The sequence below is a fragment of the Bombus pyrosoma genome, linkage group LG15, assembly GCF_014825855.1.
Source record: "Bombus pyrosoma isolate SC7728 linkage group LG15, ASM1482585v1, whole genome shotgun sequence".
Classification (NCBI taxonomy): Eukaryota; Metazoa; Arthropoda; class Insecta; order Hymenoptera; family Apidae; genus Bombus; species Bombus pyrosoma.
In genome coordinates this window covers 3,391,035-3,416,675 of record NC_057784.1, presented here as the reverse complement: position 1 = coordinate 3,416,675, position 25,641 = coordinate 3,391,035, and the positions used below count along the sequence as shown (strand labels likewise).

General features: G+C 37.1%; 6 protein-coding genes and 1 long non-coding RNA gene across 13 annotated transcripts; 1 reads left to right on the top strand and 6 right to left on the bottom strand.

Annotated features, from left to right (window-relative positions):
• Nucleotides 1-381: 381 nt before the first annotated feature.
• On the bottom strand, nt 382-2,950 carry LOC122575730 (putative odorant receptor 85d). The gene is made up of 4 exons (XM_043745092.1): nt 2,813-2,950; nt 1,797-2,271; nt 833-1,063; nt 382-731 (listed from the first exon to the last, which is right to left on the bottom strand). The coding sequence occupies exons 1-4, from the start codon at nt 2,948-2,950 to the stop codon at nt 391-393; spliced, it is 1,185 nt and encodes a 394-aa protein (XP_043601027.1). The 3' UTR covers nt 382-390.
• On the top strand, nt 2,131-9,060 carry LOC122575752. Of its 2 annotated transcripts, XR_006319525.1 has the most exons (6): nt 2,131-2,637; nt 2,720-2,989; nt 3,094-4,115; nt 8,122-8,296; nt 8,915-8,921; nt 9,001-9,060. It is a non-coding gene; the product is annotated as an uncharacterized LOC122575752 (long non-coding RNA). The 2 variants fall into 2 exon arrangements; XR_006319526.1 differs by lacking the exons at nt 8,122-8,296; nt 8,915-8,921; nt 9,001-9,060 and adding an exon at nt 5,090-5,187.
• Nucleotides 4,878-20,580, bottom strand: LOC122575728 (odorant receptor Or2-like). 4 transcript variants are annotated; one of them, XR_006319518.1, is made up of 6 exons: nt 20,389-20,580; nt 19,813-20,287; nt 19,305-19,535; nt 17,311-19,203; nt 16,694-17,029; nt 16,505-16,615 (listed from the first exon to the last, which is right to left on the bottom strand). XR_006319518.1 is itself a non-coding variant. In XM_043745090.1 (5 exons), the coding sequence occupies exons 1-4, from the start codon at nt 20,569-20,571 to the stop codon at nt 18,863-18,865; spliced, it is 1,230 nt and encodes a 409-aa protein (XP_043601025.1). In that variant the 5' UTR covers nt 20,572-20,580; the 3' UTR covers nt 4,878-4,952; nt 18,824-18,862. The 4 variants fall into 4 exon arrangements, 1 of the variants encoding a protein (XP_043601025.1); XR_006319519.1 differs by having other exon boundaries at nt 16,694-16,883; XM_043745090.1 differs by lacking the exons at nt 16,505-16,615; nt 16,694-17,029 and adding an exon at nt 4,878-4,952 and having other exon boundaries at nt 18,824-19,203.
• LOC122575748 (odorant receptor 65a-like) lies at nt 4,971-7,232 on the bottom strand. The gene is made up of 4 exons (XM_043745121.1): nt 7,080-7,232; nt 6,263-6,737; nt 5,434-5,664; nt 4,971-5,332 (listed from the first exon to the last, which is right to left on the bottom strand). The coding sequence occupies exons 1-4, from the start codon at nt 7,215-7,217 to the stop codon at nt 4,992-4,994; spliced, it is 1,185 nt and encodes a 394-aa protein (XP_043601056.1). The 5' UTR covers nt 7,218-7,232; the 3' UTR covers nt 4,971-4,991.
• On the bottom strand, nt 8,296-11,087 carry LOC122575731 (odorant receptor Or2-like). Its single transcript, XM_043745093.1, has 5 exons — nt 11,057-11,087; nt 10,467-10,981; nt 9,808-10,282; nt 9,254-9,484; nt 8,296-9,157 (listed from the first exon to the last, which is right to left on the bottom strand). Exons 2-5 carry the CDS (start codon nt 10,602-10,604, stop codon nt 8,817-8,819), a joined length of 1,185 nt encoding a protein of 394 aa, XP_043601028.1. The 5' UTR covers nt 10,605-10,981; nt 11,057-11,087; the 3' UTR covers nt 8,296-8,816.
• Nucleotides 12,393-15,137, bottom strand: LOC122575886 (odorant receptor Or2-like). Its single transcript, XM_043745374.1, has 4 exons — nt 14,762-15,137; nt 13,368-13,842; nt 12,830-13,060; nt 12,393-12,733 (listed from the first exon to the last, which is right to left on the bottom strand). Exons 1-4 carry the CDS (start codon nt 14,942-14,944, stop codon nt 12,393-12,395), a joined length of 1,230 nt encoding a protein of 409 aa, XP_043601309.1. The 5' UTR covers nt 14,945-15,137.
• An 823-nt stretch (nt 20,581-21,403) lies between the features above and the next one.
• On the bottom strand, nt 21,404-25,530 carry LOC122575727 (odorant receptor Or2-like). Of its 3 annotated transcripts, XM_043745089.1 has the most exons (6): nt 25,393-25,530; nt 24,611-25,006; nt 23,208-23,682; nt 22,437-22,667; nt 22,170-22,335; nt 21,404-21,531 (listed from the first exon to the last, which is right to left on the bottom strand). In XM_043745089.1, exons 2-6 carry the CDS (start codon nt 24,800-24,802, stop codon nt 21,507-21,509), a joined length of 1,089 nt encoding a protein of 362 aa, XP_043601024.1. In that variant the 5' UTR covers nt 24,803-25,006; nt 25,393-25,530; the 3' UTR covers nt 21,404-21,506. The 3 variants fall into 3 exon arrangements, with proteins under 3 accessions (XP_043601024.1, XP_043601022.1, XP_043601023.1); XM_043745087.1 differs by lacking the exon at nt 21,404-21,531 and having other exon boundaries at nt 21,541-22,335; XM_043745088.1 differs by lacking the exon at nt 21,404-21,531 and having other exon boundaries at nt 21,541-22,335; nt 25,308-25,447.
• Nucleotides 25,531-25,641: the final 111 nt, after the last annotated feature.

Here is a 25,641-nt window from a genome sequence, read left to right as displayed (position 1 = left end):
TTTGAGGTTAGTACTATCTGACCATTTAATCAACATACGGTCAATCCATTGTAAAACGATATCGTAACGCTATCTCACGTTGAACCATATAATCATCTAAAACCATCTAATAATTAAACCACATTCTATATTTGAATATATGTATATTTCAAATGTTTTCAACACGTGATCACAGAATGACATATAACCTACGCAGAACCATCTGTCGGCGACTGCACGAATTATCAATTATAAAAAGCCACTGAAACGATTTACTGCGCATACTCGATCAATTTGATTTCGAGAATTTAAAATGAATATTGAATCACCAAAAATACAATATTAAATACTTTATTATGCTTTGTTATAATAATAGAGCTTCGTAGAATTACATATATATTACACAAGATCTCAAGTAGTTACCATCACTCGAAGAACTGAAAGATACGACATAGAAGTTTTTATAATACTCATATATGTTTCCATATTGACTACGAAAAATTTCCCAGCCTTCAAGAAAACTGGATCCTGAGCTCTCATAATGACATAAATAATATCTTTTGCCACACATTTTGGTATATTGTACCAGCTACAGAAATACACCGAGTTACCGACGCCTTCCATCTGACGCTTTAAGTATTCACCCACGTAGCTGTATGCAAATAATTGCAGCAGTAGCGTGCTCGATACTATAAATGACTTTATCGTCATGACGATGTTTCCAACGCTCAGAGCGATAATAAATTGAAGTCCTAAAAACAGATGCAAACCATCATAATAAATTAATTAAATTTAAATGAACTTATGTCATTGTGCTTCGTGTCATTTTATCGAGTGAGGTAAGAATATTCACCGCTTGTACAAATAAGTATACAACTCGTGAATAGTTGCACAACCAAGATGGAGCTGATGGTCTCGCTCAGCATTTTGGCTAACTTCAGCAAGTAAATATGCCTCTTGGTTAATGAGATGAAATGTTCCATTGCTTTTTCGTTTTCGTTGTTCAATTTATTGAACTCAAGCCTCAGGATTTCCACCTGGCCGCACAGGTGAAAAATAATACCGAAGAACAACGAATCGCTCCCTAATTCATATTTCAATATAAATAAATGAATTTTTTGACCCACTATGAGCGTGTATTGGTATTTGGGCCATTCAGATCCCAGACTAATCAATTCCATTCGCTCAAAACGAATAGTTGATGTTCTACATTTTAACTACAAAAATTACAGGGCGGAAAGTAACAATCGTTTTTAGAGTAACTCGTTTATCGTTTTAATCGTTCCAATCCTTTTAAACACTACGTTTCTGGTTGATCCTTTTAAACACTATGTTGAACGTACATTAAATGAATATTAATCACTTGCCAAACACACACTACGTCCACACGAGGTACAAGACCAATAGGAAAATTTTTTCACAGTATACTTTCATTTATTCTAATGTGCTATATCTATATGTATAACTGAAGTGGCATAAAATTTTTACATCAAGTTTTAGAAGATCATTGTAAGCGATCAATATAAATAAAAAAGGCGTCGTATACCATCAGCATTTCCATCAGAAAATGAGGTTGATCATTGTATTTCTGTCGCACAATCACTTATAAAAAAATTATTTATTTCAGATCATGTGTCCCCCGAAATCATTGTCCAATACTTTCTTTTTCTATCGCCATAAGCAAAGGAATTGAAATTGCAAATTATCTTTCGACAAATTATGCTCGTACTTATCATTCGTTTCGACATCTCAATTTATGGAGTTGATTAGCATGGCTTCTGATATTGACCGATTCGTACGACAGGACGATTAATTACCTATATTTCCAGTACTCAGGAATAGCAGCATCAAGTACTCGACGATAAAAACAATGAAATACAAATTATCCGGCATTTGTATAATTGCCATTACATTTTCGGAAGGTAGAGGATACTCCGTTGTACTTTCCTCCGTTACGTTAACTATATCTTTCTCTTCCTCTTCAGCCAGCATAGGCACAGTTATGAAAAGAATCGAGCTGAAATAGGCGAAAAATATCACACTGGCACTGGCCACTCTGGCCATATAAGCGTGTTTTCGCATTATCACTCGCTTCTCTTCGTCCCGCAATTCGTTATAATCCTCAACCGCGGACGTAAAATTCGAAATAAGGGCAGCAGGCCGAATACGAAACCGTATAATCTTTGACGCCGCCAAACTGCCGCACGTAATAAGTACTAGACCATCCAGATTTTTCTCGGCATCGCTGTTGTCTAAGTACATCTCCGATTGCACGACCGTTACCATTAGCAGCTACAAAAGAACGACAATCTTTAAACGCGCCAAATCCAGCTGTTCGGAAACCATATTGATTAAGTGCACAAATTGGAAGATAAAAAGGTCAATGAAGTTGGAAACATTGGCTATTTCAATCTATCTTTGAATTCTCTATTGTTTACACAATTTCTTTGCCCTAAATTTCTCTAAAATGTTCTAATCCTAATTTATAGACATATTTATTTCACAGGAAAAAGAACAATAATGAGCGCAAAGAGTGGTGCGAATCAATGCGAACCTTCTACAAAGTTCATTTAATACGTTCGGAGAAATGTCAGTTGACAGATGGTAGAAATATGTATGTGTGTATTTCCATAAAACACAGTTCGATTATGTAAAAGTGTAAATATCATTTCAACTATTTTTTAAATAATTCATGTGTATACTATGATGATATATAAATTTTAAGTACATATAACTCTAGATCTAGTTCCACCTATTTGTCCACTCACTTTTGTTCTCGTGTGGATAACACGCATGTTAACTTCGCAATAGAATAATAGCATGAGTCTCGTACCAGAAAAAAAGTCGCAATTATGGCACGTATAGCGGAGAAGACATCGTAGTCTTGAAGAGGCCAGGTACCTACAGGCCACGACAAGATTTTCAACGGAGTCATCGCGTAAGCGAAGTCCTTACTCGTCGACGTTTTCATCCTGACTGGACGAAGATTGACAAATAACTCCACGCAATCGTGAGTACCTTCCCTTTCCTTCTTCCCACATGTTTACGAATTATGTTTCTATTTCTCGGTTCATCTTTTATTCTACTGTAATTGCTTTATTATCCACCGTCCAGTAAGTTACCACTGCTGCTGCATTTCCATGAAAATTGTAGTGAGAAAGTGGAGTTACTTAGGTAGGTGAATACTTTATTGTTGTTCTTCTGTACGGGTAACACCACGGTTTCCGTCGAACAGTACCATTCGTTTTAAAAATTGATCTGTATTTGTAGATAATATCCAACTTACATGATACATTCTTAAGAAGATCATACCTTTCGAAAATTGGACTGTATTATCAAAGAATATTCAACTTTCACAGCTGAATATCAGAATAGGGTTCCAGCGATATGTAAGCGATAAGGAAATGGGAAGAACGAAGATCTATTTTCTTATAACAAGAAGATACCTTTTTTTATAAGGGAAGTAGAAGAATTGAAACGAGTAAATTGCAATCGACTATTTTCAACTGAAACAATAGGACGATTGTAATCAGTTTGTCGTAAAAGTGCACTCTGGAAAATTTCTTATTTATACACACGTACTGATCCGAGCCGTTGTACACTCATGTGTAGTAAATTATAGCAAGCTTCGTGCGCAAGTATGTTTACGAAAGTTTGAGTCATAGGTTAGAGAAAACTTCGCTCTTCCTCATCGAATTACAGTAATAGCGCCTGTGCTATACTAGCAATGCAGCGAGAATGTCGAAAGGAATACATAGCACTCACGATCAAACGGTCTTCATGTGTCTCGCGTTACTTTCAAAACGGACAAATAAGAAGTCTGGTGTCTGTCGTACTTCTTTGAATATGAACATATTCATCGAGAAGAATTTCCCTTCTGTCACGCGGTATGACAAGTTCCCACGATTCATTGTGAGTATCTTGCTAAGTGTCCTCTCGAGGTTGATACCACGGCGAATTGCAGACGGTTTGTGCGATCTCTTCTGATCGAGTCTCGGCTGCGTCGCCTGTGTAAGCGCGAAGGTACAGTTGTATGAGCACCGTCATCATCAGGACAACTCCTTTCAATGCACTGCCCACTGTTATCTCTCGTGCTCAGACAGATCAGCAGCACGAAATCTGCTTTGATAATCAAGGTAATACATCGTTTATACGCGAAGATATTGAGGTGTAACAGTATTCGAAATGTCAGCGTATTTTCAAGCTTGTAGGTATGTACATGTACATTTATTGCAATATCTGCATTTAACGCACAGAGGACGTTCTTCTCTCCGTATACCATTGTACCATAACGAAATTAGAATATACTGAGAATTTTTTTCATATAAATTTCGTCTCTCAACTTTCTTCGCCCGCTGATTACACGGTTTCCGCTGCACAGCGCCTGGAAACACGGTCCGTTTGTACAGATACTATCGATTCAAGGGATAAGTAACATGTCCCATCGCTAGACGCGATAAGATTTTCAAATTCTCGTTCTGCTCAATCCTGACTAGCTAAGCTATTTCAATTTTCTTCTAAATTATTTGTTCCAAGTCCAGTGGTACCTTCCTAATCTGCTGATACTCCAATAGATTGCAAACATAGTGTTTTGTGATTGAGAATATGTTCAATAGCCAATCCTATATTCATATGAAAAATATGGAGATGGAACGCGAACGAATAATATATACCAGTCTTTATAGACAAACAGCATTTAATTTCAATACGTCTCCAAACAAACTTACATTAATTACCATAATTAAACCTTTATTTATATACCATCTATTTAAATGTGTCTTTACGTATACATATATTTCAAACGTTTTCGACGCCTGGAGATACCACGATACATACACGACACTGTTGTATCATCTGTCGGTCATTGTACGAATTATTAACTACAGCTTATTCAGCCGATTTACTGCGCACATTCGATCAATTTGACTTTGAGCATTTGAAATGATACGAAATATTTTATTGTGCTTTATTAGATTAACATAACTTCCTAGATTTCTATATTATACAAGGCCTCAAGCATTTACCATTACCCGCAGAACTGAGAGATACGACATAGAAGTTTTTATAATACTCATGTACGTTTCCATATTAACAACAAAAAATTTTCCAGCCCTCAGGAAAACTGGCTCTTGACCTCTCATAATGATGTAAATGATATCTTTTGCCACACATTTCGGTATATTGTACCAGCTACAGAAATACACCGAGTTACCGACGCCTTCCATCTGACGCTTTAAGTATTCACCCACGTAGCTGTATGCAAATAATTGCAGCAGTAGCGTGCTCGATACTATAAATGTCTTTATCGTCATAACGATGTTTCCAATTTTCAGAGCGATAATAAATTGAAGTCCTAAAAACAAATGCAAATCGTCATAATACATTAATCGTATTTAAATGAACTTATGCCATTGTGCTTCGCGTCATTTTATCGAGTGAGGTAAGAATATTCACCGCTTGTACAAATAAGTATACAACTCGAAAATAGTTGCACAGCCAAGATAGAGCTGATGGTCTCGCTCAGCATTTTGGCTAACTTCAGCAAGTAAATATGCCTCTTGGTTAATGAGATGAAATGTTCCATTGCTTTCTCGTTTTCGTTGTTGAACCTATTGAACTCAAGCCTCAGGATTTCCACCTGGCCGCACAGGTGAAAAATAATACCGAAGAACAACGAATCGCTCCCTAATTCATATTTCAATATAAATAAATGAATTTTTTGACCTACTATGAGCATGTATTGGTATTTGGCTCATTCAGATCCCAGACTAATCAATTCCATTCTGTTTCAAATTTTTAACATCATGGCTCAAAACGAATAGTTGATGTTCTACATTTTAACTACAAAAATTACAGGGCGAAAAGTGTAACAGTCGTTTTTAGAATTACTCGTTTATGGTTTTAATCGTTTTAAACACTATTTTGAACGCACATTAAACGAATATTAATCACATTCCAAACACACACGAGGTACAAGTCAAATAGTAAAATTTTGTCACAGTATACTTTGATTTGTTCTAATGTGCCATATCTATATGTATAACTGAAGTGGCATAAAATTTTTACATTATATAAAAAAATTATTCATTTCAGATCATGTGCCCTTCGAAATCATCGTCCAATACTTTATTTTTCTATCGCCATAAGCAAAAGAATCGTAATTGCAAATTACCTTTCGACAAATTATGCTCGTACTTATCATTCGTCTCTACATCTCAATTTATGGAGTTGATCAGCATGGCTTCTGATATTGACCGATTCGTATGACAGGATAATTCATTACCTAGATTTCCAGTACTCAGGAATAGCAGCATCAAGTACTCGATGATAAAAACAATGAAATACAAATTCTTCGGCAATTGTATAATTGCCATTACATACTCGGAAGGTATGGGGTAGCCCGGTGTACTTTCTTCTGTCACGTTAACAATATCTTCCGCTTCTTCCCCAACCAGCATAGGCAGAGTCATCATGATGGTCGAGGTGAAATACGCGAAAGATATCACACTGCCACACGCCAGTCTGGCCATGTAAGCGTGTCTTCGCACTATCACTCGTTTCTCTTGATCTTTCAGTTCTTCATAATCCTTAACCGCCGAGGTAAAATTCGAGATAAGGCCACCCGGCCGAATACGAAAACGGATGACCTTTGATACCGCCAAAATACAGCAAGTAATTAATGCTAGACCGTCTAGATTCTTTTCGGCATCGCTGCTATCCAAATACATTTCAATATGCAGGATGGTTAACATTAATAGCTAGAAAAGGACGACATTTTTTAACGTGCTGTAATAACAAAATTGTGAAATTAACTAAAAGTGATTTCTAGAAGCATCGTTTTAGACGTTTGGACAAAAGTATGTAGATAAATGGTGGATATAAGTATCAACGTATTTTCGCTAACTATGGCTTGTTTATGCAAAAATGTAAATCTCAATTTCAATATTTTACTAAATAATTAATGTATTATAACGATATATAATATGTAAAATTTAAATATATAACTATAGAACTAGTTCCACTTATTTGACAACTTATTTTTGTTCCCGAGTATATAGCATACATGTTACCTTCGAAACAGAATGAGAAAAGTTTCATACCAAAAGTGAAATTGCGATTATCGCACGCGTAGCAGAGAAGATATCGTAATCTTGAAGAGGCCAGGTACCAACAGGCCACGACAGGATCTTCAACGGAGTCATCGCGTAAGCAAAATCTTCACTGCGCGATGCCTTCATCCTCACAAAATGTAGACAAACAATTTCACGTAATCATGAATACGTTCCGTTTCCTTCTTCCTACATAGTAACAAATTGTGTATTTTTATTTCTCGTTTTATGCCTTATTCAACTGTAATCGCCCAATTATCTATCGTCCACTGGGTTATCGTTTCTACGTCTACTACACATTTCCAAGGAAATTCCAATGGGGCGGTTACTTTTTAGATAAATATTTTATCGCCATACTTCTATATGATGGTTTCTGTCGTCGTGCGCCATTTGTTCTAAAAATTAGATTGTGTTCTCAAAGAATATTCAATTTTCATAATAAGTTATTAAACTGTACACTCGCTTTGAAAATTGATCTGATACGGAGGATATTCATCGGAAACTATCAGTTACAACGATATGTAAGTAAGCGCGAAGACCTAAGATCTATTTTCTTATAGCAGGAAAATACTCTATCTTATACTGAAAGTGGAAGAACTGAAACGTCTAAATTGCTATCGATTATTTTCAACGCAAGCAAATGGTGCGATCGTGATCGGTGTCTTTCGAAATTGTATTCTACAAAATGCCGTGTATATTCGTACACACTAATGCAAACCACTATATGCTCATGTGTAATAAATTATAGCATTCTTCGTGCATACGTACGTTTATGAAAGTGTGAGTCGTACGTAAGAGAGTTTCGTTGTATTTCCTCGTCGAGTAACAGTAATACCGCCTTTGTTATATCGAGGGTCGCCAAAGGAATACATAGCACTCGCGATCAAATGGTTTTCACGTGTCCCGCATTACTTTCAAAACGGACAAGTAGAAGGCTGGTGTCGTCAGTGTGTCTTTGGAAACGAATATGTTCATTTTTTCAAAATTTTCCAGCTGTTGCGTGGTACGATCAACCTTTGCTGTTCGTTATTAGTTTCAGATCGTTTGCTACATGTCATCGAGATTGATAGCAGGGCGATTTATCTGAGTAGACCAAGAGGTACAGTTCTGTGAGTCACTTCACCATCAGGACTGGGTTTTTCACTGCACCGATGTTGTCTCTCGTGCCCAGGCAGCTCAGAAACACGAAACTTGGTTTGGTGATCAAGGTAATGGACTAATTGCACTTGAGCATGCTTTTATATGAATTTTATTTTGTACAATTTAGAGAAAGTTTTTATTTCACCCTTTAATAGAACAAGCAACAAATTTTCGATTTTTCATATTAATTTTATTGATCTATATCAGTGCGTTATTGAGATTTGAAATTTTTTAATTCCTGAATTAAAGTCTTCCGTCGACTGAAAGATTTAATAACGCGTAAGTAGAAACGAAAGGCTGACTTAAACTTATCGGTTACGAAGCCCTTCATATGCCAAAGCGATTGAATTTCGAAGCTACAAGTGCCAATGTAATAATGATGTACATATCCATATATTTCAAATGTTTTCGGACATTTCACGAATTATTGACTACAACAGACTACTGAGACCATCGATTACGCACATTTGACCAATTTGATTCTGAGTATTTGTAATAAATATTTAGCCATCAAAAGTACAATATTACATATCTTGTTGATCTTTATTAGATAAATATACCCCCTCCATTTCTATATTATACAAGGCCTTAAGTACTTATCATTACCCGTAGAACAGAGAGATACGACATAGAAGTTTTTATAATACTCATGTACGTTTCCATATTAACAATAAAAAATTTTCCAGCCTTCAGGTAAACTGGATCTTGAGTTCTCATAATAACATAAATAATATCTTTCGCAACACTATTCGGTATATCGTACCAACTGCAGGAATATATCGAGTCGCCGACGCTCTCCATTTGACGCTTTAAATATTCACCCACGTAACTGTATGCAAACAATTGAACCAACAGACAGTTCAGTACTAAAAACGTTTTTATCGTCATGACGATGTTTCCAACACTCAGAGCGATAATGAACTGCAGTCCTGAAAACAGGTATGAATTATTCCAACACGTTCATCGTATTTAGATAAATTTGTGCCATTTAATGTCATTTTATCAAGTGATGCAAAAATGTTCACCGCTTGTACAAATAAGTATACAACTCGTGAATAGTTGTACAGCCAAGATAGAGCTGATCGTATCGTCCAACATTTTGGCTAGGTTCAGTAAGTAAACATGCCTCCTGGTTAATACGCTGAAACGTTCCTTTGTTCTTTCGTTTTCGTTCCGTAGTCTTTTGAAATCAAGTTTCAGAATTTCTACTTGACCGCACACATGAAAAGTGATACCGAAAAACAAGGAATCGTTTCCTAATTCATATTTGAAAATAAGTAAACAAGATCTTTGAGCTACGCTGAGACAATAGTAGTAATTTAGCCTCTCAGAAGCCAAACTGATGAATTCCACTGAGTATGAGTATTCCTTCATAGTTCAAAATGAATAATTATTCAATATAATTAAATATATTATTCAATATTTTACCAACAGAGAATATAAGGCTGCGGATTGCAATTTCAAAGTACATGCGACAAATGATGCTCCTATTTATCATTCTCTTTTATTTTTTAAATTGTGGAATTGATTGGCATGGCTCCTGACAATGAGTAATTCGTATGACACGACAATTCATTACCTAGATTTCCATTGCTCGTTAATAGCAACATCAAGTACTCTACGATAAAAACAATGAAGTATAAATTTTCCGGTATTTTTACAAGTGCCACTACTTTTTCGGAAGGTATAGGGTATTCCGGAATACTTTCTTCCGTTACGTTAACTGCATCTTTCATTTCCTCCGCAGCTAGCAGTGGCAGAGTCGTGAAGAGAGTTGCGCTGAAATATGCGAAAAGTACCCCACTGATACCTGCCACTCTGCCCATGTAAGCGTGTCTTCGAACAATCAGTCGTTTTTCTTGGTCATTCAATTCGTTATAATCTTTAACCGCCGAGGTAAAATTCGAGATAAGGCCAGCAGGGTGAATACGAAACTGCACGACCTTTGACACTGCCAAATAGCCGCAAGTTAGTATTACTACAGCGTCCAGATTCTTCTCAGCGTCGCTGCTGTCTAAATACATCTCCGATTGCACGATCATTATCATTAGTAGCTGTAAAAGAATAAGAATTTTGAAACACGTCAATTTCAGCTATTCAGAAATTTTGCATACCGGTGTATAATAAATAAAATTTAAATATATATCACTAGGACTAGTTTTACTTATTTGTCCACTCAATTTTTGTCTCACTATACATACACGTTAATTTCCAAACAAAATGATATGAGTTTCATACCAAAAGAAAACTCGTGATTATGGCACGTATAGCGGAAAAGATATCATAGTGTTGAAGAGGCCAGGTACCAACAGGCCACGATAGGATCTTCATCGGATTTACCGCGTAAGCGAAATCTTTACTCGACGTCGCCTTCATCCTCACAAGATGAAGATCGACAAATAATTCCGCGCATTCGTGAATACATACCCTTTCCTTTCTTCTTTATGCTTACGAATTGCATTTCGATTATCCGGCTTTTCTTTTATTTTACCATAATCGCTCAATTATCTACCGTACAGTAAGCACATTTCCAAGAAAATTCCTGTGGGGGTTTACATCGTCGATAAATACATTATTGTCATGCTCCTACGCGATTAATAACTAATACGTTGCTTCTGTCGTCCAGCGCCATTCGTTTTGCAAATTAGACCGTGTTTTCAAAGAATGTTCAACTTTCATAGTAAGTTGTTACACATACATTCGCTTCGAAAATTGATCTGCGTTTTCGTAGGATATTCATCTTTCATCGGAAACTGTCAGGCAAGGGTTTCAACGTTATGTAAGCAAATGTAAAGACAAAGATCTATTTTCTTATAGTAACAAGCTACCCTTTCTTATAAGAAAAGTGGAAGAACCGAATCGTCTAAATTGCAATCGATTATTTTCGTCGCAAGCTAATGGTGCGGTCGTGATGGGCTTTCTCGAAATTGCACTTTGGAAAATTTCTTATTTATTCGCACAAAACGATCCAAACCATTGCGTACTTGTGTTTAATAGATTATAGCATGCTTCATACGTAGGAATGTTTGTGGAAGTTTAAGTCGTACATTAGAGAAAATTTCGCTCTTCCTCATCGAATTACAGAATATTGCTTTTGCTACACTAGCAATGCGCCGAGGATGGCGAAAGGAACACATAACACTCGCGATCTAATGGTCTCCATGTGCCTGGCGTTACTTTCAAAGCGGACAAATAAGAAGTCTGGTGTGTGTCGTATTTCTTTGAAAGTGAATATATTCATCGAAAGGAATTTCCATTCTGTCATGTGGTATGAAAAGTTCTCACGATTCATTGTATCTTGCTAAGTGTTCTCAAGGCTGATACCGGAGTAGATTCTAGATAGCTTGCACGATTTTTCCGGATGGAGGTTCGACAGCGTCGCGAGCGTAAGCGTAAAGGTACAGTTGTATGAGCAACGTCATCATCAGAACGACGTCATTCAATGTACGATTGATTTTTCTGTGGACACCCGACGGTGATGATCGTGGTGCGTGTGTAAAGTTTGTGTAAACATTGATTATATGTGATATTATTTATTGATTCAACATTAGAAGAAACATTAATCATCTCTATTCGAAAATTTCATGAGGCTGTTTTCGATATGCTGTTGTGGATTTTAATGAGTAGACAGTAATGTTTAATCTACGATTTCTCTTACAAAACGTCGTGCAGAATGGTTTACGTCTTCAAATGTCATAATCTTACTCTCCATGACTTGTACGAGGTAAGCTGCTGCTCATGTATCGTGAAGAATCTCTGTGTACCCCGTTGCTTAGGCTGACCCACTATCGCTCTTGTAAGGAGGATTGCTCGCGTGCAGGGATTTTTGGCCATTTTTTAAATGTCAATAAGTAAAAAACTAAGCTGAAAACGAAATTTATTATTCTTGATTTTCGTTTTATTTGGTTTTCAGGAATCACCCTTAAATTTACTGACACACGTAGCCAAATATCTGTATATTTAAACGTTTTCTGTGTGCATCATCTGTTGATCGTCGCACGAATTACTAACTACAACTTATTGATCTGCTGCGCACACCCGATCAATTTGAGATTGAGTATTTGAAATAAATGTTGAATCACCAAATATTTTAATAATATTAAATATTTTATTGTGCTTTATTATATTAATATAGCTTCCTAGATTTTTATATTATACAAGTCCTCAAACATTTATCATTACCCGTAGAACAGAGAGATACGACATAGAAGTTTTCATAATACTCATGTAGGTTTCCATATTAACAATAAAGAATCTTCCCGCCTTCAGTAAAACTGGATCTTGAGTTCTCATAATGACATAAATAATATCTTTTGCCACATTTTTCGGTATATCGTACCAGTTGCAGAAATACACCGAATCACCGATGCCTTCCATTTGACGCTTTAAATATTCGCCCACGTAGCTGTATGCAAACAATTGTACCATGAGAGTGGTGAGTACTATAAATGTTTTTACAACCATGACGATGTTTCCAACACTCAGAGCGATAATGAACTGTAGTCCTGAAAACAGGTATGAATTATTCCAACACGTTCATCGTATTTAGATAAATTTATGCCATTTAATGTCATTTTATCAAGTGATGTAAGAATGTTCACCGCTTGCACAAATAAGTATACAACTCGTGAATAGTTGCACAACCAAGATAGAGCTGATCGTATCGTCCAGCATTTTGGCCAGCTTCAGTAAGTAAATATGCCTCCTGGTTAATACGCTGAAATTTTCCTTTGCTTTTTCATTCTTGTTGCTCAGTCTGCTGAACTCTAGCCTCAGAACTTCCACTTGACCACACAGGTGAAAAATAATGCCGAAGAACAACGAATCGCTACCTAATTTATGTTGAAAAATAAAGAAGCAAGATACTAATGCTACTTTCGACATGTATCGGTATTCGCGCCACTTTGAACCCAGACTCATCAATTCCATTTTCTTTCAAGTACTTACTTTCTTTGTTCAAAATGAATAATTGGAACTCGGTATCTCAACAGCAGATAATACAAAGCTGGAGATTGCAATTTCAAAGTATATGCAACACATGTTGCCCCTACTAATCGTTCTCTTTCACTTGTCAAATTGTGGAATTGATTCGCAAGATTCCTGGCAATGAGTAGTTCGTAAGACACGGCGATACATTACCTAGATTTCCACTGCTCGTTAATAACATCATCAAGTACTCCATGATAAAAACAATGAAGTATAAATTATCCGGCATTTTTATAAGTGCCATCACTTTTTCGGAAGGTATAGGGTATTCCGGAGTATCATCTTCCGTTACGTTGACTAAATCTTCCACTTCCTCCGCAGCCAGCATTGGCACAGTGATGAAGAGAGTTGAACCAAAATATGCGAAAAATACCACGCTGATACCTGCCACTCTGCCCATGTAAGCGTGTCTTCGTACAATCAGCCGTTTTTCTTGGTCATTCAATTCGTTATAATCCTTAACCGCCGAGGTAAAATTCAAGATAAGGCCAGCAGGGCGAATACGAAACTGCAGGACCTTTGACATTGCCAGAATGCCGCAAGTAATAAGTACTAGACCGTCCAGATTCTTCTCAGCGTCGCTGCTGTCTAAATACATCTCCAATTGCACGATCATTAGCATTAGTAGCTGCAAAGGAATAACAATTTTTAAACCCGTCAATTTTTAAACCCGTCAATTTCAGACGTGCTCAGAAACCACATTTTAATTTCTTTTTTAGCTCACAATTGTTTACACAATTTCCTTGCCATAATCAAATTTCTTGAAATAAGTAATTTATTTCGGAAGACGAACACAAGTAATGTGCAGTAATAATAAAATTTACAAAATAGAATTTACAAAGAGTGTTGCAGATGATTGCGAATTTTCTAGGGAGTTTACTTATCACGTTCGGACAAAAGTATATGGACAGGTAGTTGAAATTGATATCAATGAAGTTTCTTTAAGTAGGTCTTGTTTATACAAAAGTGTTCAATTATTTCAATTATCCACTAAATAATTTTTGTAGTATAATGATATCCACTGGCATGCAAAATTAAAGGAACACTTAATTTCCAACTGTGCAATCCCCACGAAGAGCTGCTGGCGCTATTATTATAATACCTGCTGAATACTCAAAGAACAATAAAACATCGCACAAATGATCGTGCGTCATTTTAGCTCTAAACAAAATTTTTTAATGTCTGTAGAATCTGTTGAATTTGAAACACGTTCGGAACCAGAAAGCAGCTTCGCTTTCTCACTCTACCACACGATGCAGGAAACTCTATGGAATAAATCCCGAAAACTTCTGAAAATAGTGGTTTTTTGATTTAAAATGAGCATAGAATGATTGCTGTATGCTTCCTTGTTACGATTTTATAACACTTTTAATATCAGCAACTTCTCGGTGAAAATTGAGTATTCCTTTAATTTTGCACACCGGTGTATAATAAATAAAATTTAAATATGTATTACTAAGACAAGTTCCACTTATTTGTTCACTTAATTCTTGTCTCCGAGTATACGTACATGTTAACAGCGAAACAGAATGGCAAAAATTTCATACCACAAGAAAAACCGTGAATATGACACGCATAGCGGAAAGAATATTGTAGTTTTGAAGAGGCCAGGTACCAACAGGCCACGACATGATCTTCATCGGAGTTATCGCGTAAGCGAAATCTTCACTCGACGTCGCCTTCATCCTCATAACACAAAGATCGACAAATAATTCCGCGTAATGGTGCATATGCACCCTTTCTTTCTTCCCTCATGCTCACGAACTGTATTTCTATGTTCCGGTTTATCTTTTATTCTACTATAATCGCTCAATTATCTATCGTCCAGTGGGCACAAGAAAATTCTAGTGTGGTTTACTTTGTAGGGAAATACTTTATTGCCATGCTTCTGCACTATTAATAAGTAATACGTTGCTTCTGTTGTCCAGCGCTATTCGTCTTGAAAATTAGTCCGTGTTTTCAAAGAATATGCAACTTATATAATAAGTTGTTATAGTACACATTAGCTGCGAAAATTGATCTGTGTTTTCGTAGGGTATTCCTCTTTCATCGGAAATTGTCAGGCTAGGGTTTCAACGTTATGTAAGCAAATGTAAAGGACAAAGACCTATTTTCTTATAGTAACAAGCTACCCTTTCTTATATGAAAAGTGAAAAAACCGAATCGTCTAAATTGCAATCGATTATTTTCGTCGCAAGCTAATGGTCGTGATCGGCGTTCTCGAAATTGCACTTTGGAAAATTTCTTAGTTATTCGCATACAACGATCCAACCCATTGCGTACTTATGTTTAACAGATTATAGCATGCTTGGTACGTAGGAATGTTTGGGGAAGTTTGAGTCGTACGTTTGAGAAAATTTCGCTCTTCCTCATCGACTTACAGAAATATTGCCTTTGCTTCGCTAGCAATGCGCCGAGGATGGCGAAAGGAACACATAGCACTCGCGATCAAATGGTCTTCATGTGCCTGGCGTTACTTTCAAAAAGGACAAATAAGAAATCTGGTGTCTGTCGTATTTCTTTGAAAGTGAACATATTCATTGGGAAGAATTTTCCTTCTGTCACGTGGTATGACAAGTTGCCACGATTCATTGTATCTTGCTAAGTGTCCTCTCGAGGTTGATACCACAGCGAATTGCAGACGGTTTGTGCGATCTCTCTGGGTCGATACTCGGCAGTGTCACGTAGGAGACGCAAGAAATCACGAGATTGACAGATCACCGGCGATCTCCTCGCGTCGCAGTTCGAACGTTTCACAAATAAGGTAAAGAATTGAGCTTTAGATATAGTAGTAAAATTTATTGTACGAATGCAACAGAGTGGCGGTTCAGTGTGTTATAGCAGAAAAGTGTCGATCACTGATTTGGGAGAATTCTTATGCTGAGGTTTTAGTACCTCTGGAGGGGTTATCGTCGGGTGTATATCAAAGGCGGCTATTCCGTTATTATCTGGTTATTGTTTCGGTTGCTGTGGCATGCAGTATGTTTTGTCTACCCTCTTACTGCTTCTGAGCGTGTGACAGCAGCGTCGCCTATGTAAGCGTGAAGGTACAGCTGTATGAGCAACGTCATCGTTAGGACGACGCCTTTCAATGCACTGATCTGTTGTCTCTCCTGCTTAGACAGACCAGCAGCAAGAAATCTGCTTTGGTAATCAAGGTAATATATCGTTTATACGTGAACATATTTTTATATGAATTTCACTTCATACTCTTTATAAATACACACTCACCTAAACCTTTGCAACTTTGCAATTTTCTATACAATGTATAAATAAAAGTTTTCCTTTTGAATTATGTTTGCTTTCGTGTATCTACCATTTTCATTTCCTTGGTACAAGTGTTACATCTTGATCGTCAACAGTTCTAGCGTTAATAGCGAACTGCATTATCATATATAACCCTATAAATTTCACATTGCAATAAAAATGAGAAATATAAGTAAGAAGAGCATAGAAATTACTTAAAAACATATCTTTACCTTCGATGCAAATCGGCAAGGCACTCATTAGTAACTGTTCTAGAGCGAGCCTATTGAAGGTTTGCATCGGCCAGTACCGCGGGCTGGTAGTGTCGTTTCTCGACAAATCGAAGTTTTTTTTACAACCGAATTCCACTTGCTAAGATTTATATTGCAAACCTCGATTTAGCCACAGAGTTCCATCGTTAAGCTGAAGAATAATTCATCGTTAGCTACCGTGTTGACGAATGTGCGCATTGCCTGCAATACCAATACGCAGTAGCTTGCCAGAAAATAATCGTTCACTTTCTAGGGACTATTCAGATTTGCCGATGAATTCGCTGAGTTTTGGAACATCTAAACAGAGTAAGTAATTGCACGGAATACTTGCAATTTAAAAAAATATACAATATGCTCATAGCGTAGCGTTTTCCACAAATACTTGCTAGGAAAATTATTTTCTACCGAGATTTTACTCTTTTCATTACATTCTCAGAAACATGAAATTAGATAATAATCCGTAGTCTAATCATAAGCATTGGAACATCAGCTTAAACCCATAGCAGTTACATACGCAGATTCATCGAACAGTGGTAGTATGTCGTAATCGTAACAGCTTTCTCACTATGTTAGCTCACCGATTCGCGTGATCCTCCTGAAGAATCGGCGAGGGAGTGGGTGGTGAGCGTGGCCCCACTACGTAAGGATGCGTGCTCATCGATCCCAACTGGATACTAATCGAGAGAATTGAATGCGAGCCATAGTACGTCTGGAAGCGATGCCGACGGAAGCACTGTGCATACGTAGTTATACGATCAAGCATCTGTCAAGCGGAACACGGTGCGTAGACGGGAAGTTGTAACCGGCTTGGTACGGAAATCAAACCGCCTTTCGTATCCACGCTACGTACGCGTCTGAAACCAAAGAATTACGAGTATAAACCACACAGCAACCCACCGTACAAATAACCACCGTGTACAGTTGTAACGATTTCGTGAGACAGATACGAGCAGTTGGCCGTTCGCACTTCCTTTCCACGAATCAGCCAGTATGAACGGGACGCCGGTGTTCTGTGTTCAGAGCTTGCAGTTTAAAATTTGTAGCAAATGGTACGAACACATCACGGAATGTTTGTGACAAGATCGATCACTGATGAGGTCGAATTTCCGACGTTGCGCTGCAGCAAATTTTGAATTCACGTTCACCTGAACAGAACGAGCTGCTGGGTGTTGTTGTGGACTGAGGTGTTGTGCGTGTTTCCATCTGATTGTCTCTCATTAGCGTGGCATCGATGCTAACTTGACCCGACAGATATCGAGGCGTAGCAGTATTCGAAATGTCAGCATATTTTCAAGCTTGTAGGTATGTACATGTACATTTATTGCAATATCTGCATTTAACGCACAGAGGACGTTCTTCTCTCCGTATGCCATTATACCATAACGAAATTAAAATATACTGAGCATTTCTTTCATATAAATTTCGTTTCCCAACTTTCTTCACCCGCTGATTACACGGTTTTCGCTGCACAGCGCCTGGAAACACGGACCGTTTGTACAGATACAATCAATTCACGGGATAGGTAACGTGTCCTATCGCTAGACGCGATAAGATTTTCTAATTTTCGTCCTGCTCAATCCTGACTAGCTAAGCAATTTCAATTTTCTTCCAAATTATTCGTTCCAAGACCAGTGTTACCTTCCTAATTTTCTAATACTCCAATAGATTCCAAACATAGTGTTTTGTGAATGGGAATATGTTCAATAGTCAATTCCATATTCATATGAAAAATATGGAGATAGAACGCGAACGAATAATATATACCAGTTTCTACAGGGAAGCAGCATTTAATTTCAACACGTCACTAAACAAACTTACATTACTTACCATAATTAAATCTGTATTTATATATCATCTATTTAAATGTGTCTTTACGTATACATATATTTCAAACGTTTTCGACGCGTGGTGATACCACGATACATAAACGACACTGCTGTATCTTCTGTCGGTCGTTGTACGAATTATTAACTACAGCTTATTGAGCCAATTTATTGCGCACATTCGATCAATTTGATTTTGAGCATTTGAAATGAATACTGAATCACAAAATATTTTAATAATATTAAATATTTTATTGTGCTTTATTAGATTAACATAACTTCCTAGATTTCTATATTATACAAGGCCTCAAGCATTTACCATTACCCGCAGAACTGAGAGATACGACATAGAAGTTTTTATAATACTCATGTACGTTTCCATATTAACTACAAAAAATTTTCCAGCCCTCAGGAAAACTGGCTCTTGGCCTCTCATAATGATGTAAATGATATCTTTTCCCACACTTTTCGGTATATCGTACCAACTGCTGAAATACACCGAATCACTGATGCCTTCCATTTGACGCTTTAAATATTCGCCCACGAAGCTGTATGCAAATAATTGCACTAACAGAGTGCTCAGTACTATAAACGTTTTTATCGTCATGACGATGTTTCCAACGCTCAGAGCAATAATCAATTGAAGTCCTGAAAACAGATGCAAATCATCATAATACATTAATCGTATTTAAATGAACTTATGCTATCGTGCTTCGCGTCATTTTATTAAGTGATGTAAGAATGTTCACCGCTTGTACAAATAACTATACAGCTCGTGAATAGTTGCACAGCCAAGATAGAGCTGATCGTCTCGTTCAGCATCTTGGCTAGATTCAATAAGTAAACATGCCTCTTGGTTAATACGCTGAAATGTTCCTTTGCTTTTTCGTTCTCGTTGCTCAGTCTGCTGAACTCGAGCCTCAGAACTTCTACTTGACCACACAGGTGAAAAATAATACCGAAGAACAACGAATCACTTCCTAATTCATATTGGAAAATAAATAAACGAAATACTAATACTACTTTCGACATGTATCGGTATTCGCGCCTTTTTGAACCCAAACTCATCAATTCCATTTTCTTTCAAGTACTTACTTTCTTTGTTCGAAATTAGAACTCAACATCTCAACAGCAGATAATACAAAGCTGGGGATTGTAATTTCAAAGTATAATCGCTCTCTTTCACTTGTCAAATTGTGGAATTGATTCGCATGGCTACTGGCAATGAGTAATTCGTAAAACACGATGATACAGTACCTAGATTTCCATTGCTCGTTAATAACAACATCAAGTACTCCACGATAAAAACAATGAAGTATAAATTATCCGGCATTTTTATAAGTGCCATTACTTTTTCGGAAGGTATAGGATATTCCGGAGTATTATCTTCCGTTACGTTAACTACATCTTTCACTTCCTCCGCAGCCAGCATTGGCACAGACATGAAGAGAGTTGCACTGAAATATGCGAAAAGTACCACACCAATACCTGCCACTCTGCCCATGTAAGCGTGTCTTCGCAATATCACGCCCTTCTCTTGGTCATACAATTTGTTATAATCCTCAACCGCCGAGGTGAAGTTCGAGATAAGACCAGCCGGCCGAATACGAAAACGAATGACCTTTGACACCGCCAGAATGCCGCAGGATAGTATTACTAATGCGTCGAGATTTTTCTCGGCGTCGTTGCTGTCTAAATACATCTCCGACTGCACGATCATTAGCATTAGTAGCTATAAAAGAATGACAATTTTTAGCTTATTTGTTCACTTAATTCTTGTCTCCGAATATACATACATGTTAACATCAAAACAGAATGACAAAAATTTCGTACCAAAAGAAAACTCGTGATTATGACACGCATAGCGGAAAAAATATTGTAGTCTTGAAGAGGCCAGGTACCAACAGGCCACGACAGGATCTTCATCGGAGTCATCGCGTAGGCGAAATCTTTATTCAACGTCTCCTTCATGCTCACAACACGAAGGTCGACAAGTAATACCGCGTAATCGTGCATATGCACTCTTTCTTTCTTTCCTCATGCTCAGGAATTGTATTTTTATGTTTCGGCTTATCTTTTATTCTACTATAATCGCCCAATTATCTATCGTTCAGTAGGCACATTCCCAAGAAAATTCTAGTGGGGATTACTTTGTAGGTAAATACTTCATAGCCATGTTTCTGCATGATTAATAACTAATACGTTGCTGCTGTCGTCCAGTGCCATTCGTCTTGGAAATTGGTACGTGTTTTCAAAGAATATTCAACTTTCATAGCAGGTTGTTACTATACATTCTATATATTTGCTTCGAAAGTTGATCTGTGTTTTCGTAGGATATTCATCTTTCATCGCAAACTCAGGCAAGGGTTTCAACGACGTGTAAGCAAATGTTAAGGACAAAGATCTATTTTCTTATAGTAGGAGGGTACCGTTTCTTATAAGAAAAGTGGTAGAACTGAATCATCTAAATTGCAATCGATTATTTTCAACGCAAGCAAGTGGTGCGATCGTTACTGGAAATTGCACTCTGGGAAATTTCTTATCTATGTGTATACATTGATCCAATTCATTGTATACTTATGTGTAATATGTTATAGCATGCTTCGTGTGCAGGTACGTTTATGAAAGTTTGAGTCTTACGTAAGAGAATATTTCGTTGCTCTTCCTCTTCGAATAGCAGTAATATCACTTTAGCTGTACGAGGGATGCACCGAGGGTGGTGGAAGTAATGCGTACCTTTCACGCGCAAATGTTCACGTGTTCATCATTACTTTGAGGGCACTCATATAGATAGCTGATATCCTCCGTATTTCTTTGAACGCGAATGTGTTCATCTGGTGGAATTTTCCGGCCGGCAGGTGTTTCCGTGAATCCTTGTCAGTACGCGGTTCTTTGCCAACTGTTGTCAAAGTTCATACCAGTGCAAATTGTAGGCGGTTTGTGCGATTTCTTCAAATCGAGACTCGACAGCATCGCCTGCATAAACGTAAAGCTACAGCTTTATAGGCAACTTCAGCATCACGCAGACCAGTAGTAAAAACCTTGATGTGATGATCAAGGTAATATACTAATTATATCTGGCTTTATGGCTAATTACTTCCGGACTACTCAATGTAATAGAAAGTAGTATATGCTATATATTTCATCTTTTACAAGGAGCACCATTATTATTTTCACTATCGTCCTACGTCACCTACCATAATTTAACCGTATTATGTATTTAAATATGTACGTACATATACATATACATAATTCATTGTTTGTCATTGCACGAAATATTGACTATAACAACCTAGTGAGAATATATTGCGCATATTCGACCAACTTGATTTTGAATATTTGAAATGAATATTGAATCGTCAAAAGTAATGCATTAAATATTTTATTGAGCTTTATTAGATAAATATAACTCTCTGGGTTCTTATATTATACACAGCCTCAAGCGTTTACCATAACTCGNAAGAACTGAAAGATATGACATAGAAGTTTTTATGATACTCATGTACGTTTCCATATTAACAACGAGGAATTGTCCGGCTCTCAGGAAAACTGGCTCTTGAGCTCTCATAATGACATAAATAATGTCTTTTGCCACACTTTTCGGTATATCGTACCAGCTGCAGAAATACATCGAGTCACCGATGCCTTCCATTTGACGCCTTAAATATTCGCCCACATAACTGTATGCAAACAATTGTACCATGAAAGCGGTGAGTACCATAAATGTTTTTACAACCATGACGATGTTTCCAATGCTCAGAGCGAGAATGAGTTGAAGTCCTAAAAACAGATGCAAATGATCCCATCACATTGATCGTATTTAAATAAACTTTTGCCATCAGGCTTCATGTCATTTTATGGAATGAGGTAAGAATGTTTACCGCTTATACAAATAAGTATACAACTCGTGAATAGTTGCATGACCAAAATAGAGCTGATGGTCTCGATCAGCATATTGGCCAGGTTAATTAAGTAAATATGCCTCTTGGTTAATACGTTGAAATGTTCCCTCGTTCTTTCGCTCTCGATTTTCAGTCTCTGGAAATCTAGCTTCAGAATTTCTACCTGACCGCACAGGTGAAAAGTGATACCGAAAAACAACGTATCGCTTCCTAATTTATATTTCAAAATAAATGAGTAAGATTTTGAAAATACCCTGTGCAAGTGTCGCTATCTTAACCTCTCAGAAGCCAAGCCAATCAACTGCATTTGGCATACAGTTCTTAATTTAATTGTCCAAAGTGAATAATTTCTATTCAACAATTCAAAAGCGCAAATTCTTCGTACAAAATATGATAAGAGAAATGACGAATAAAAATCGAGCGTCACGTTTTAACAGTTAATTGTAGTGTAAATAAAACAGGGAATTTCATTCCATTTAAAGAAATGAAGTTGACCACACATTACGTATTTTTTGCTATAACATTCGTCTAGAAAGAAAGTATTAATTCCAGATTACGTGTCCCTATAAGTCAATCGAGTTTTGTCTAATGCTTTCTCTTTCTATCGCTAAAAGCAAAGCAATTGTAATAGTAAAGTATATTTTAACAAACGATGTTCGTACTTATCATTCATCGTTACATTTCAATTTATAGAGTCAACTAGCGTGGCTTCTGACAATGAATAATTCGTTAGACACGACCATACATTACCAAGATTTCCAGTGCTCGTGAATACCAGCATCAAGTATTCTACGATAAAAACAATGAAGTATAAATTTTCCGGTATTTTCACAAGTGCCATTACATTTTCGGAAGGTAGAGGATACTCCGTTGTACTTTCCTCCGTTACGTTAACTATATCTTTCTCTTCCTCTCCAGCCAGCATTGGCACAGTTATGAAAAGAATCGCGCTGAAATACGCGAAAAATATCATACTGACACTAGCCACCCTGGCCATATAAGCGTGTTTTCGCACTATCACTCGTTTCTCTTCGTCCCTCAATTCGTTATAATCCTCAACCGCGGACGTAAAATTCGAGATAAGGGCAGCAGGCCGAATACGAAAACGAATGATCTTTGACACCGATAGAATGCCGCAGGATAGTATTACTAATGCGTCGAGATTTTTCTCGTCGTCGTTGCTGTCTAAATAGATCTCCGACTGCACGATCGTTAGCATTAGTAGCTATAAAAGAATGAGAATTTTTAACCGCGCCAATTTCACCTACTCAGAAACCATATTTTAATTTCCTTTTTAATTCACTATCGTTTACACAATTTCCTTTGCATAATCAAATTTATTATATAAGTCAATTATTAAAAATAAGTCAAGGAAATAGGTCAATCGTTTCTGAAGAAGAACACAAGTAACGTGCAATAATAATAAAATTTACAAAGTGGAATTTACAAAGAGTGGTGCGGATGATTGCGAATTTTCTAGGAAATTTACTTATCACGTACGGACTAAAGTACATGGACAGGTAGTTGAAATTGGTATCAATGAAGTTTCTTTAAGTAGGTCTTGTTTATACAAAAATGTTCAATTATTTCAATTATCCATTAAATAATTTTTGTAGTATAATGATATCCACTGGCATGCAAAATTAAAGGAACACTTAATTTCCGACTGTGCAATCCCCACGAGGAGCTGCTTCCGCTATTATTATAACGCCTGCTGAATACTCAAAGTACAATAAAACATAGCACAAATTATCGCGCGTCATTTTAGCTCTAAACAAAATTTTTTAATGTCTGTAGAATCTGTTGAATTTGAAATATGTTCGGGACGAGGAAGCAGCTTCGCTTTCTCACTCTATCACACGATGCAGGAAACTCTGTGGGATAAATCCCAAAAACATCTGATAATAGTGGTATTTTGTTTTAAAATGAGCATAGAACGATTGCTGTATGCTTCCTTGTTACGATTTTATAACACTTTTAATATCGGCAACTTCTCGGTGAAAATTGAGTATTCCTTTAATTTTGCACACCGTTGTGTAATAAATAACATTTAAATATATATCGCTAAGACAAGTGATTATTTGTTCACTTAATTCTTGTCTCTGAGTATACGTACATGTTAACATCGAAACAGAATGGCAAAAATTTCATACCAAAAGGAAACTCGTGATTATGACACGCATAGCGGAAAAAATGTTGTAGTCTTGAAGAGGCCAGGTACCAACAGGCCACGACATGATCTTCATCGGAGTCATCGCGTAAGCGAAATCTTTACTCAACGCCGCCTTCATGCTCACAACACGAAGGTCGACAAATAATACTGGGTAGTCGTGCATATGCACCATTTCTTTCTTTCCTCATGCTCAGGAATTGTATTTTTATGTTTCAGTTTATCTTTTATTCTACTATAATCGCCAAATTATCTATCGCTCAGTAGGCACATTCCCAAGAAAATTGTAGTGGGATTACTTTGTAGGTAAATATTTTATCGCCATGTTTCTGCACGGTTAATAACTAATACATTGCGTCCGTCATTCAGCGCCATTCGTCTGGAAAATTAGTACATGTTTTCAAAGAATATTCAACTTTCATAGCAAATGTAAAGAAAAAATATCTATTTTCTTATAGCAAGCGGGTACCGTTTCTTATAAGAAAAGTGGAAGAACTGAATCGTCTAAATTGCAATCGATTATTTTCAACGCAAGCAAATGGTGCGACCGTGACCGGAAATTGCACTCTGGAAAATTTCTTATCTATGTGTATACACTGATCCAATTTATTGTATACTTATGTGTAATATGTTATAGCATGCTTCGCGTGCAAGTACATTTATGAAATTTTGAGTCTTACGTAAGAGAATATTTCGTCGCTCTTCATCGTCGAATCACCTTTCCTGTACGAGGGATGTATCGAGGGTGGCAAAAGGATTACGTACCTTTCACGCTCAAGTAGTTTTCACGTGTTCATCGTTACTTTGAGGACACTCATATAGAAAGCTGATATCCCCGGTAACTCTTTGAACGCGAATGTATTCATCTGATGGAATTTTTCGACTGCCAGGTGTTTCCGTGATTCATTGTCAGTACGTGATTCTTTACCAACTGTTGTCAAAGTTCATACCAGTGCGAATTGTAGGCGGCTTGCGCGATTTCTTCAAATCGAGATTCGATAGTATCGCCTGCGT

Bases quoted from the DNA above. Each gene is read 5' to 3' on its own strand.
- LOC122575730 (XM_043745092.1), bottom strand. From the start codon at position 2,950: ATGAAAACGTCGACGAGTAAGGACTTCGCTTACGCGATGACTCCGTTG. The intron at 1,064-1,796 runs GTAATTAATCGT...AATATGAATTAG, and splicing joins CCTGAGTACTGGAAATATAG to GGAGCGATTCGTTGTTCTTC. The intron at 732-832 runs GTGAATATTCTT...ATCTGTTTTTAG, and splicing joins TATACTTATTTGTACAAGCG to GACTTCAATTTATTATCGCT.
- LOC122575748 (XM_043745121.1), bottom strand. From the start codon at position 7,217: ATGAAGGCATCGCGCAGTGAAGATTTTGCTTACGCGATGACTCCGTTG. The intron at 6,738-7,079 runs GTATGAAACTTT...GTCCTTTTCTAG, and splicing joins TAATCGCAATTTCACTTTTG to CTATTAATGTTAACCATCCT. The intron at 5,333-5,433 runs GTGAATATTCTT...ATTTGTTTTTAG, and splicing joins TATACTTATTTGTACAAGCG to GACTTCAATTTATTATCGCT.
- LOC122575731 (XM_043745093.1), bottom strand. From the start codon at position 10,604: ATGAAGGCGACGTCGAGTAAAGATTTCGCTTACGCGGTAAATCCGATG. The intron at 10,283-10,466 runs GTATGAAACTCA...ATTCTTTTACAG, and splicing joins TAATCACGAGTTTTCTTTTG to CTACTAATGATAATGATCGT. The intron at 9,158-9,253 runs GTGAACATTTTT...ACCTGTTTTCAG, and splicing joins TATACTTATTTGTACAAGCG to GACTGCAGTTCATTATCGCT.
- LOC122575886 (XM_043745374.1), bottom strand. From the start codon at position 14,944: ATGCACCATTACGCGGAATTATTTGTCGATCTTTGTGTTATGAGGATG. The intron at 13,061-13,367 runs GTAATGTATCGC...AACATAAATTAG, and splicing joins AACGAGCAGTGGAAATCTAG to GTAGCGATTCGTTGTTCTTC. The intron at 12,734-12,829 runs GTGAACATTCTT...ACCTGTTTTCAG, and splicing joins TATACTTATTTGTGCAAGCG to GACTACAGTTCATTATCGCT.
- LOC122575728 (XM_043745090.1), bottom strand. From the start codon at position 20,571: ATGCACGATTACGCGGTATTACTTGTCGACCTTCGTGTTGTGAGCATG. The intron at 20,288-20,388 runs GTACGAAATTTT...ATTCTTTTATAG, and splicing joins TAATCACGAGTTTTCTTTTG to CTACTAATGCTAATGATCGT. The intron at 19,204-19,304 runs GTGAACATTCTT...ATCTGTTTTCAG, and splicing joins TATAGTTATTTGTACAAGCG to GACTTCAATTGATTATTGCT.